This window comes from Sparus aurata, chromosome 2 (assembly GCF_900880675.1).
Source record: "Sparus aurata chromosome 2, fSpaAur1.1, whole genome shotgun sequence".
Classification (NCBI taxonomy): domain Eukaryota; kingdom Metazoa; phylum Chordata; class Actinopteri; order Spariformes; family Sparidae; genus Sparus; species Sparus aurata.
Window position 1 is genome coordinate 35,318,371 of NC_044188.1, and position 13,819 is coordinate 35,332,189.

Consider the following 13,819-nt stretch of genomic DNA (forward strand, 5'->3'; position numbering starts at 1 on the left):
CCCTCACCCTTTGACAAGCCTTTCCTCACCAATGTTTTTGATGATGTTGAGGCTGTGGGAGATGGTCTTCGAGCTATTTTCTTTGCTCAGCAACCTGGAAAAAAAGGAAATGTTTGTCTAGGTGGGCGATTATATAAATTTCTTTGCTTAATTGAATTAACATTAAAAAATTATGACTTCTCCATGCTGCCTTTTCATCAAACTCAAGCAGGGAAATTACTCTTTGCTGTATTTGATGGAAACATAAAAGGGCCTGCTCCCTTTTCACAATTACTTTCTAAGCACACAATGTGTACCTCTTAAATCATTCGAATTACACCATCGCTTTCTCATAATTTACAGTGCCCACAATGTAATCTACTAAAACCATGAATCATTTATATTTACCTATTATACACACACTTTTTACTTTTAGCTGAAACAAAAATTGAAGCTTTATAAAACAATAATGTTTTTTAATTGCCATCCTTTACTTCTCTGCTCCAGTGTTATTTGGTCTAACCTGAGGTTGATGTTATCCTGGTCTTCTCCACCAGAACAGGGTTGAAGTGAGCTCATGGTTTTCCCGCTGACCTCCTGTACAGTGCAAACTGCAGCCGTTTGCTCGGACAGCATTTTAATGTCTCCAGTATGAATGCTGTGAGTGCGGTAAGGGATCATGTCAGCTGTAAAATCTCTATGCTGGCTGATGGAGGCAGCGGATATGTCCACACTCCTCCCTCCTCCCACTTCTCTTGTCCTATCCGCAGCATCACTGTTGTACAGAGCATGTCTGCTGCTGGTCTCACCATTGCTTGGCAACACCGTTCTGGAATGATGGAGCTGTGGTGAAAGCTGAGGGCTACATTTGAAAGCAAAAAAAAATACAGATTTATAATTACATCTATTGCAACTATCATCATCTATCTGCCTTCTTCAAATTTCTGGAAGGCATTTTGAAGTGTGATCTTTACAGATGTGCATAGATTTGTCTAAAGTTAATTGCATTATATTTGTTCAGCAATAGCCTTCATTTGACATGCCGTGGCCTTATTTAGTGGCTGTACTTTGAAAATATATTCAACATCTCACTATCCTAATTTTGTTGACATAACAAATGCTTCTTTTATAGACCTCAAGGTCCCATAATTTAGGGTGACCCCTTAAACTTAGTCCGTTCACAGCAACACCTGGGAAGAATCCAGGTCATGGTCCAGGACATTCACAACTGATAAGATTACAATCTTTAAACAGACTGTATGCCCAGTACAGTATACAAGTTACACACTGAGATCACACAGTTACCATAAAGCCAGCTCTATTTGCAGACTGAAGACCATCATAGGTATTTATTGAATTTTGAGATTAGGGTTTTTTTGTTAAATGAACTCTTTCTCCTCAAGGTGAAGAATTAACTTCCATGGTCACCTGTGAAATTAGGTTTTCATGTACCGCTTTTTAGAAAAAAGGACTTGACTTTTGTGGGTTAAGGTTAATTCACAGTCTAATGTGAGAAATGTATATGATGTAGATCATTGGTGCTTAACCTTTTTGGGGAATGGGTAAATCGCATGATCTCATGATCAGGGGATCAAATCCTCATCCTCTTACTTTAAGAGAAATTTCCAGTGTAGTTAAAAACTTCACACGTGCATGCACATGGTTGACTGGATGATTGATTACACCTGTAGCAGTGTCTGAATGTTTTTTTGTTGAGTACATTTTACATGTACAACCTTTCTCTGTTGTAAATGTTAAATGGCTTCAGCTGTGCCAGAATTGTTTCTAGTAAGGTCCTTTGAGCAAGGTCACCAGTCTACAACAGAAAAAAATAGGAAACTGTCAGAATCTCTTTGCTAGTTTGCTAGATACTATGTAACCCTGTCCTTGCCACAGAGGCCCAGGGTTTGAATCCACCCTGTGGCTCTTGGCTGCATGTTATCCCCACTCACTCTCCCCCTATCTTGTCTTAGCATAATGAAGCCATGGAAAGGCCAAAAATAATCATGGGATATATTCCACATCCCTCATGCAATATGACTTTTATTAAACTTTGTACACAAATGCTAACATCCAAATTTACATTGCTGTCTGAGTCAGTGGCCAAGCAGTTTGAGCACTAAAGTCAGGTCCATGCACTGGACTACAAGGTCAACTTGACTTTTGATAGGCAATTTCAGCATTCACACAGCATTTTCAGCATGAGATGCATTTTCTAGTTATTCTAATCTTAATTATATGTGCCCTAAATATTATTGTTTAACTTTTTAAAGACAATGCCATCAACTCTCTACATACTACCTAGCCCGACACACAAACACCAAGACAGAAAGAAAAAAAAAAAATGCGGGTCTCTTAGATGCCCGAGTGTGGTACAGCCATTAGGAATCCTCTATTTCATGCAGCAGATGCACAGGCAGACAAACAGTGCGTTTACATGACACTCAAGAAAACCGAATTACTGGGTTAGTCTGACTATGAACGTATCTTTAAGATGCATGTATACACCTTAGTCTGACTAAAATCGGACCGGATCGGATTTCTCATAGTCGAATTAAAGCACCCAGATTATTCGATTGATAGTCGCATTACTCCTGCATGTATTCGTCCAAAATCGGATCGGATTTTGCGTTCTGCGCAGGCGTGAAATTTTTTCCCCAGGCCCGTTAGCCGGAAGTAGACGGACGGCGGTGGCGGCGTCTCTCCTCCGAAATCACCGCAAGAAAGAGTGCCATTGTGCCCCTAGTTTGTGTAATTATCATGTACACCATATACGAAATGTACAAAGATGTAGCTTTGTCTCGCTCTTCGTGCGCCATCTTTCTTGAATGCCGAGGCAGCTGGTGACGTAAAGAGGTCAGCTGGAGGTGGCTCTGTTACCACTAGTTGAAATGGGCACAGCGCCACCTAGCATGCCAGGGTATGACATGCTTCGGCCAAATAATCCGATGTTCCCTCGGCATGTATACTCAGATAATTGTAGTTGTCTGGTTGAGTAGCATAGTCGAACTATGGCTGTAATCTGACTAACCTGTGCATGTAAACACACTGATAGTCACATACTGTTCCTATATCTATATACTACAGGAAGCCTACTCCTCCCTGGATATACCCAACACCACTGCGCACGTCATGTTCTTCCAATTGTCCAGAACCTTCAATTTGTGGGATTACAGAACTGTGTGTCTGACCATCTGATCAGCAACATTGGAACCCCCCAGGGAATGATGCTGTCTCCCTGCCTCTTCACCACCTACACTGCAGACCTTAAGTATCGCACTGATACGTGTCATCTGCAGAAATTCTCTGACGCCACGGCCATCGTGATGTAGAGGGTGGGAGGGAGGATGAGTAAAGGGACCTAGTCGACAATTGTTAAGCGGTGTGGGGAGAACCACCTGCAGCTGAACATAGCAAAGACATAAAAGATGGGGGTGGACTTAAGGAGAAACAAGCCCCTGCCCTCTTCAGCGGGGTAAAGGAAAATCATTACATCATATTTATCAATAATTATCAAAGGCTTATTCCATGTTAACAGATAGGGCAGGCAAAAGCCGTGCTGCAGCAGCAACACAGCTGACAGGCAGCCTATGGGAACACAAATGCATGAGTGAGCAGAAGCAGCTGGGTAATGCAGCCAACACACAGTACACAAGCATCCAATGTGCCCAACCTTTTGGGCTTGGATAAACCTTTAATGAAGAAAAGGTGCAGAGAAGCAAACTCAAAGTTAATCCAAAGAACTCCTCTCCTCACAAACAGAAGTCCAGCGGATAACACTCACAGTCTGGCAGGAATAGTCCCTTTATCATGAAGCGGAAGTCCAGCAAGCACACAAACTCACAGTTCAACTGTGGAAATCCTCGTTGGACATCACAGAAGATTGCCACATAGCAGTCACAGCAAAATCTTATCAGAAAGCCAACTCAGTCCTTCCAGATCAGCAGCTCTGTCATTGGACCTCAAGTTCACTTTAGCTTTACCCGTTTTGAAACACACAAACACAAACGGGAAAAGCGTGGTAGCTCATTGACTACAGTTTCTTCTGATTACTCAAACATAAACTAGACCTACACAAGGCTAATGCTGCTATTGATCATCATGTGCTCTCTGTTGCAGTCTTATATCGCCATCTTTTCATCTCCACCCACCCCCTAATCATCACAGGTAGACTGATCTGACCACCTCTGCTGACCAATCAAATACCCAAACAAAACCACAGCAATTGAGTGTGTCTACTCTGGCAACACTTTACTAGTTACTTTCATTTGCCCCTTCACCACTTCATGTTTTTAAATTACATTATTTGTTTTATGACTGAATTATCTTAAGTATCGCCCATATAATCATTTTGTCCCTAATGAAATATTCTTTAGGATACTCATTTTTTTTGTGTTTTTTTAAAGATTTTTTGGCATAGACGCCTTTATTATGCAGTAGACAGATAGGAAATATGGGAGAGAGAGGGGGATGTGACATGCAGCAAAGGACCTCCGGCCGGAACCGAACCGGGGTCGGCTGCATTTATGGCATGCGCTCTAACCGCTCGACCACCTGCGCGCCAGGATACTCATTTTCACTTTAGTTTGATATGTTTTGTTTCTTCTTGTTTTAGACATTATATTAATGTATCCCCTTATTTGCCACCATGCCACACCTTCCCCTCTCTAGAAAGTTTTGATGTGCTCATCACACACAAATATGTACATAACCTGAACTTGTTTAGACTGAATAGGGAAGCTGAAAATAAAACAATTCTTCATTCCCCTGGAATGCTCAACTCAAAGTTCTCCCTTTTATGAAACATCTGCATCTGAAGTATCAACAGTCTCAACACTTAGATCTACTCCAGCGCATCTTGATCTCCATCTGTGACTTGACTTTGTTGTCTTGCAACGAAATCTGGTTGTGGCAAAAAATCTTTCATTTGACTGTGAGTGGTCCTGGAGTGTCCACTTTCAGGCTTCAGCCCTTCTCCATGCTCTAGTCTATAGCTATTGTGGCTGCTCTGGATCATGATGATCTGATGACAGTCTGACTAGGTAGCAAATGATTGCAGTGAACTGTTCAGGTTCAGGCTCACTTCAGGTTTCACTTGATAGACCACCGAGGTTCAGCATTTTTCCAACAACAGAGTATGACATTGACCTCCTTTTATCCCTCAAATTGTGCTCTCAACAGCACACTGTCTTCTTCCTCAAAAGCTTGTCTCTAGAAAATTGTCTCTTTTGTTTTTCTTGTGACTCGTGTCAGCAGTTTCCTTTCAAAATCTCACCCCTGAGCCGAATGGATGCATGCAGGGAGTCCATAGCGTACAAAGTACTGCTCAAGTTGGCTACAGTTGAGGCGCTTCGAAATCAGAATCAGAATCAGAATTCCTTTTTTTGTCCCGAAAACAGGGACATTTCTGTGTCACAGCAGCCCGAGGACAGTAATATTACAATCAGCACTAATAATAATTCCGGTTATGGTGGCATAGAAGTCACACACAGTGTTTCCAACGCTTGTGCAAATCCTTAAATTCTAACTCTGAAACAGTGAGGAAACAAATAACTTTTGCTTGCTTTTGGGCACTTCAACTCTGAGGAGAAAAATGGCTCCCAAAAGAGATCCAACACTCAAGGACAATAAGAATAAACAGCCTAGTACAGATATCTGTGTTAGCAAAACCTCAACCGCTGATAATGCTAACCATGATGTTTACTTGTCGCTCCCACTCTGCCGCCATGGTAGTGAAATAGATAAAGCATTCAATCGCATTCAAGTTCTATTGGACCAAAAACTGACAATGCTTTCGGACTCAGTGGAGAAGCTCGTCAGTGATGCGAGAGCACTGGGTAATCGTGTCAAATCCCTTGAAGAGAGCCTTGCCTGTCACAGAGAAAACTTAGGCTTATAAGCATATAATAGAATAGAATACAATCTTTATTGTCATTGTTTTCTTAACTTTTTTTTTTTCTAAACATATCTTTTGACCTCTCAACCCTGCGTCGTCTCATAACAATAACAACAATGGTGGACTACATGCTTGTGTTCGTACTGCAGAAGGTATTGAGCCTATTAGGGTTATTAGGGCAAAATATCATGCAGACAACCGTATACGCCACATCATTTGTGTTCGGTTTCTCCGTTTACTGTCTGTTTGTATACAGCACGCAAGCTTTATGTCTTTATGTCTCTCTTCTCTCGGTTTTTGGTGAATTTCAAGCTCCACCTATAGGCCTGGAATATGAACTAAAGCGTGCTGAGTCATTTACAACGGATCCCTTTGGACGCAAATATTTTTGAAACTATGCCAAGGAAGATGGGGGGTGGGGGGGAAGCTTGTTTTGGTACATGTGGACATGGCCGAAATCATGGCCTAAAGGAAGAATAGTCTCTGTTGGGCCTTCCCCACCTGACGAGAGATGTGAGTGCTCCAGGTGAGGTCGGCCGAGATGTGAACCCAAAAGAACTTAATGCTCTCTAACCTCTCTACCTCCTCCCCATGCATGGAGCGGGCAGAGAGCTCTGTGCATTTGTATTTCTGGAAATCCACAATCAGTTCCTTGGTTTTTGAGGTGTTTAAGTCCAGGTTATTGTCCTAACACCATTCTGTCAGATGCATGATCTCCTTCCTGTAGGCTGACTCATTGTTATCCGTTATCAGTCCTATGAGGGTCGTGTCATCAGCAAATTTGACGAGGGTGTTGGTGGGGTGGATGGAGGAGCAGTCATGGGTGAAGGGGACTATAGGAGGGGACTGAGGACACACCCCTGTGGTGTGCCAGTGTTCAGGATGAGAGTGGATGATGTGCAGCTTCCAGTTCTGAAGTTTTGTTGTCTGTTGCTGAGGAAGTCCAGTATCCATGTGCGCAGTGAGCTGCCTAAGCCCAGGTTGCTCAGTTTGTAGATGAGTTTGTGGGGAATGACCGTGTTGAATGCTGAGCAGTTCACAAACAGCACTTATACATATGTGTTGGGATGGTCCAGGTGTGTAAGGGCTGTGTGGAGCGTTGTGTTAACAGCATCCTCTGCTGACCTGTTCGCTCAATAGGCAAACTGGTGTTGGTCCATGTCAGGGATGGCAGATTTAATGTGAGAGAGGATGAGTCTCTCAAAACATTTGGTTATTGTGGGGGTGAGAGCAACTGGGCATTAGTCACTAAGGCAGCTCACTGTACCTTTTTTGGGACTGGGATGATGGTTGCTGACTTTAGGCAGGTGGGGACAGCAGACTGTAGTAGCAAGAGGTTGAAGATGGTGGTAAATACCTCTACTAGCTGGTCTGCGCAGGCCTCGAGATTCCTGCCGCTGACTCCGTCTGGACCAGCTGCTCTCCTCACATTGACTCTATGTAGGGTGGATCTGACCTCATGTTGGTTCAGCTAGATGGCGTTGTCCTTCCCTGGTAGAGCCGGATGTGTGTCCAGCGGACAAAGTTGTTGAGGGAGTCTGGCAGTGTGCGGTCTGTGGAGTTAAAGTGCTCCTCTATACACTGCTGGAGGCTGTGTTTGGCCTCACTGATGCCTCTCCTCAGGCTTTGCTGTGCTTGCTTGTAGGCCTGCATTTCCCCAGACTTGAACACACAATCCTGTTTCGTGAGCAGGGTCTTCCCCTTGCCTTTGAACCATAGTTTCTGGTTGGGGAGCACCAAGGTTCCTCTACATGTAATTGATTGTGGCGCACCGCCACGGCAAAATAAAAGCCGCCACACCTTCAGAATAATGTTTTGTTTTTTTTAACCTTGTTTTTATGTTGTTTTATGTTTATATTAATGTAAATTATTGTATGAAATGTGATTTTGGCACAAAACATGGTGTTTTTCGTGAAATGTGACGCTACGCTGCAAATAGCCTGTCTAGCTGCGGCGCGCGAAAGATGAAGAGAGTAGAGACAACAGTCCGACGTGGAGGGACAGAAAAGGGTGAAAGAAAGGTACCTAAGCTAGGTTATATATTTTTATAGGCCTATATATACAGTTTTGTTCAAACGACCCTAATGTATAGATGGATTAGGCTACAGAAAAAATCCTGATAAATGTGTTACTGATTGGTTAATACAGGATACGCATTATTTCTATCATTATTTCAGAGAGATTCTTATTTTTATTTTATTTTTGTACCATTGACACTTGTTAAAGAGTGAATACTTTAGGCATAATAAAGCATGTCGAGTCTTTGGTTATACAGTAGAGAATGATATTATTTTGTTGTAGATTAATTTTTAACTGTAAAACTTAATTTTCTATTGATAGAGGAAACCTGTTACGTTTCAGATACACGTTTTGAACAGCACGACATAACGTTAGCTTAGGTAATGCCCAGGTAATTTTCTGCCATGACTCTTTTCTGGTTACATTTTCAGATGAGTATGTTAAACTGTTTTCAAAAGAAGAGAAAGGTTCCAGAGGAAGAGAGTCAGGTAACCTTACATAAAGGAGAGGCTCAATGTTCTTGACTTATTGTCATGATGTTATTCCCTCAAGTCAATAGAAATGATAATGATGTGTACCATGATAAGTGTAATATTTAAATATTCCTAACATTACCTGCGTGGTATTGGTGATGTGAACAAATTTAACACTTCCCAATATTATATTAGATAAGAGCACAGGCAGAAGTAGTGCAGGAGGTGAGTGGAGGAGAGAAAAGAGGAGAGGCAGAGAAGGAGGTTGAGGTATTCAGTATAGACTAGTTTAGTTATTTAACTTATATCTTTAATTTGTTGTTGTTGTGTATGTTGTTTTGGCCTAGTGATACTGCAAGATCCTATTTTCAATTATCATTTTCAAGTCATGTACCGGAAACCCTATAGTAAATAACGTATTTAGAAAAACATTCAGTTTGAAATAGTCATAATTTCACATTTCAAAATTCATGTTGCCGTCGTCGTCACCACCCCTCTTCCACTCAGGCAGACCTCCCCCACGGTTTAAGAAAATCCTGGAGGAAACCCTGAGCACTTTAACAGTTTTTGTCTCTGAAACAGTCTCAGCACAGAAGTTTATGTATGAAAGGACAGCTGATGTGTGTCCCTCCAGGTCTGTCCCCTCAGCAAAAATATTCCAGTCTGTGTCCTCAGTCCTGCAGGGCTGAGGTGGTTTCCTCAGTCCATACTTTGACTTTCTTCACAGTTGGTTTTTGTCTATTGCTGAGAGTTTCGTATGCTGGCATCAGAGTCCCAGATGTGGCAGAGGGCTGGCTTTGAAGGCTTTGGAGATGTTGCAGAAGACCTGATCCAGTGTTACTTTCTATTGTCGGGAAATGTACAAATGTACAAATTTGTGGAATTTCGGCAGGACAGACTTTAGGTTGGCATGGTTAAAGTCCCCTGCCGCTATCACAATGCTGTCTGGGTTGGCCGACTGGTGTTGGCTAATGGAGAGGTATATCTTCTCCATGGCTAAGCTGGCATTAGCTTTCGGTGGTACGTAAACAGCTGTAATAGTTACCAAAGTAAACTCCATAGGCAAGTAGACAGGTCTACACTGTAGTACTATGTACTCTATGTCCGGAGAGCAGTGAGTGTCTTTGACAGTGGCATTTGTACACTAGCTGTTATGCAAATAAATACAAAGTCCTCCTCCTGCTCGGAGCTAGTGGTCCTGTCCACTCAGAAGACGGCACGGCCGCACTGTCTAGGGTGTACTGGTCAGGCAAAATCTCTGTTATTACCATCACACAGTGGTTTAGCCTGTGTGAGGTAATCCGCAGTCGCAGCCCGTCCATCTTGTTGTTTAGCGACTGGGTTTTGGCGAGAGGTGATGAGCTCCATGTATGAGGGAGAGCACCGGATCCCCAGGGGTATGAATTCCCAGGTGTAGCTGTCCTTATTGCAGGTATGATTATCCACAGCCGTTAGCAGATCGGCTCTGCACCAAGACAGCACCAAGACTTCGCTGACTACAAGAAAACAATCGAGAAGGAGATGACCAGCTTAAAGGACAAGTTAGATGACCAAGAGAACCATGTGAGGTGAGAGAACCTGAGGCTTGTGGGCTTCCCAGAGGGAGTGGAGGGGAATGACCCAACAGCTTTGATACAAAATTGGTTTGCCAAATTAGTGTGCTTTGGAGGAAGACCATCAAATAGAAATTGAATGCGCACACCATACTCTCCGGCGATGCCCCGGCGAAGGGGCAAGGTCAAGATCCTCAATGCAGCGTGGAAGAAAAAGTCACTCCTCTATGGCAAATTAAAAAAATCTCCACGCCAAGAAAATCCTTCCGACTGCTGCATCCGACCAACCCGAGCCTGGATCTTCCAGAGGGGAGATGGACCTTCAGCTGCCCACAGTCCGTCGAAAATTACCTGAAGAAGCATCATCCCGATGTGCTGACTTGATGGCACGGCTGTCATCTTTGGCATTTGGCGAGTTTAAAGTAAGTAGCTGCTTCCTTAAAAATAACTTGAACTGCTTTGCCCCTTTCTCAACAGACTATAAATAACCATATAACAGGACACTTGAAAACGCTCACCTGAGCAGACGGATGTCTGTGCATGTGTACAACACGGACCACTTCACTTGCGCTCAGAAATGTCAAATGTTGTACTAACTGCATGACGTATATAGTTCCTCGGTTAAAGAGTGTGGGTTTACATGTGCTCAACAGGTCCCATTTGACTTTTTTTTTAACTTTGTCTTATTTTTCACTATTATGCTACAACACGGGTCACACTATCATTCTCTTGTCTACTTTTACACTTGCCTTTAATATACAAATTATGAATATGACTTACTTAGGGGTGGCAGTGGCCAGGGCTAAGTACCCTGAATCCCATATTGTAAGTTTACCTTATGGAAAAAAAGGTAGACAGACAAGATGACAAATGTAGCTCTTAGATATTGAACATGGAACACTAATGGCATCAATGCATTATCTAAACGTAAAAAGGTTCTAAACTTCCTGAGAAATCATAAAATAGACATAGCTCTATTACAGGAGACACATCTAACAGATTGTGAACATGCTAAGCTAACCCAACAATGGCAGGGACTGGCATTTTATGCATCCTTTACATCCTAATCAAGGGGAGTGGCCATAACATTGAGAAAGACAAAGAAGGCAGATACTTGATACTTAAAGGCTCTAAAGTGGGTGAACCTATGACATTGGTTAATGCTTACAGCCCCAATCATAACTGCCCTCAATTCTTCCAAAATGTGTTTCTCATGCTTACATGTCCTAATGAGCTCATTATAGCCAGTAATATGAATCTAGTTCTGGACCCTCTTACCCAAAAACTCTAGCCCAAGCAGCCAAGGCATTTAAAAGAGAACTGGCTGACTTCAAACTTGTAGATGCTTGGAGGTAAACATATAAAACACTATGTGAGTACTCTTTCTATTCACATGCTCATAACAGCTATTCCAGAATTGATGTTTTTCTTACTCATATTGAAAAAATCCACCTTGTAATCTCATGTGAATACCTAGCTATGACTCACTCAGACCACGCTCCTCTCATGCCCCACACAGCTCAAGAGAACATCTCAAAAAATGTAAGACTAAGGCAATTCCCCACACACCTGCTTAGTGACACAGACTATGTCAAACGTAACAAGGTCGATATTGGCAACTTTCTTAGCACTAATAAGGGGGCTGCCTCACCATCCATAATGTGGGAATCCTTAAAGGCTTACCTGAGTGGTGTGACTATTAGTCATGCATGATGGAAAAAGAAGCAACACCTGTTACAAAACAGGACACTTGAATCAGAAATAAGGACTCTTGAGAGGGAACATTTTCAGACACGTAATGAGGGGACATTCAATGCTCAGCAGTAAAAAAACGTCTACCGTATGCATTTCCTTGTAATATGGTGTTGTGCATGTGTCGAACCTAAAGCCGCTGCTCCGCTCTGTCTCTCACAGAGGGGCAAGAGAGAGAGAGAGAGAGAGAGAGAGAGAGAGAGAAGAAGTTGCCTCATGGATAACCCCACCTTGCACATAGATGAGACATGACAGTGGAGTGACTTGAACCTTTGTGAGTTATAAACCATTAACATAACTTCTTTGTGGGGGCTAACAATTTGCTTTCGACTGATTCAATGTGCTTAAATATGAGTCATATTTCAGAAAAGCGCCCATTTGTGCTTGTTAAGCTAACTGGTTGTTAATGAGAATTAAGGTAAACATTGCTGTTCCCAGTAACATTCACAGTAGCAGTCACAGTAGTAATTTCTTGGTTTTGTCACATTTTTAGATGTGTTGCTGGAATTTCTAGTTTGCACTTGCCCTCCCATGATTTTCTTTTTGTTATGCAAGCTGTGTTAATGTGCGACCTTGGAAAAAATATCATGTTAGTCTTAGCCTACCAAGTGCGGAAGTCATGATTTGGTTTTGGGAAAGTGGGGAAGTCGGGAAATTGGTCTAGCTTATTGTTTAGCTATTATAGGTCTATATAGGCTACGTTAGCTGTGTGTGTGTGTGTGTGTGTGTGTGTGTGTGTGTGTGTGTGTGTGTGAGAGTGTGTGTGTGTGTGTGTATGTGTGTGTGACCAAGCAGTTATGACACTGTATGATTTTATATGCTGGCTTACTGTAGGGTTGCTTTAGTAGTAGTAGTAGTAGTTGCATGAATGCTTCTGTATTCATGCAACTACTACTACTGCTGATACTACTACTGTAGGCTAATAAAATAATAATAAAAATACTACTACTAGTACTACTACTACTACTACTACTACTAATAATAATAATAATAATAATAATAATAATAATAATAATACGAATACTAATAATAATAATAATCATCATCATCATCATAACAATAATAATAATAATTCAATAAATGATTAATAATTAAGTAATTTTGGAGGGGATATAAGCTGTAGTTTATCTAAGTTTTAAATATTACCATCTGTAATTAAAAAGGATTCATGTTAATTATGCCTGCAGCACAATGCCAAAAAAAGAAAGAATACAGAAAAGGAAGGAGAGGGACCACCGGGAAGCAGCTAAGAGTAGCAGACCTCTTAATGCATGGCTTCCTAACCTCAGTATCATGACAATGTGAATAAACTTATGTTGACAATAATTTGTTGAAACTAAAGAAATGGCAATTGCATATATTCCACAGCTACACAGGATACATAACTAAGTAGTTAGCTTTCTGTAAGTACTTTGTTTATTAATTTTACATTAATCTACATATTGTGTTATTTAGGCCTGAATAAAAATGTGTGTGCGCACATACTGATCTTTTCTGACTTTGAGCCCCTGCCCCTCTATAATCATGTGCACATCCCTGCTGGGGCCAGATGGCTTACCTATGGATTTTTTAAAAACTTTTGCATCTGATCTTATTGCACCGTTGATGGATATGTTTAGACATACAATCAAGATTGACCAGTAACCCAAAACATTAGAACATGCCTTGGTCATAGTCTTATTCATGCCAGGCAAGGACCCAAAACTGTGCGGATCCTATAGGCCAATTTCCTTTTTATCATCGGAGTACAGGTTATTTACCAAGGTCATAGCAACTAGATTGGAGAATGTAATACCTAGCCTTACAAATAAGGATCAGTTTGGTTTTTATAAAAAACGCTTCTCCTATGACAACATACGCAGACTCCTAAATAAAATTAATTGTGCTCAAGACACCAACACCCCTGTAATTGCGCTTTCATTTGATGCCGAAAAGGCATTTGATCGCCTAGAGTGGCCCTTCCTTTTCGCAGTTTGGGAAAAAATTAACTTTGGCCCAAATTTAATACGAATGATTCAGATACTCTACCTTAACCTATAAGCAATGATCCAAACAAATGCTAATATATCATCTCTTTTCTCCTTGTCACGTGGCACACGTCAGGATTGTCCCCTGTCTCCTTTGCTCTTCGCTTTGGCAGTTGAGCC

At 41.8% G+C, this 13,819-nt stretch overlaps 1 protein-coding gene across 1 annotated transcript in view; it reads right to left on the reverse strand.

Annotated features, from left to right (window-relative positions):
* ngef (neuronal guanine nucleotide exchange factor) overlaps nucleotides 1-13,819 on the reverse strand; it is a 97,519-nt gene that overhangs the window by 61,866 nt on the left and 21,834 nt on the right. The window contains exons 3-4 of the mRNA XM_030441955.1: nucleotides 503-841; nucleotides 30-94 (exon numbers count right to left, since the gene is read on the reverse strand). Coding sequence (XP_030297815.1) covers nucleotides 30-94; nucleotides 503-841 — 404 coding nt within the window. The remainder of the gene's footprint in view (nucleotides 1-29; nucleotides 95-502; nucleotides 842-13,819) is intronic.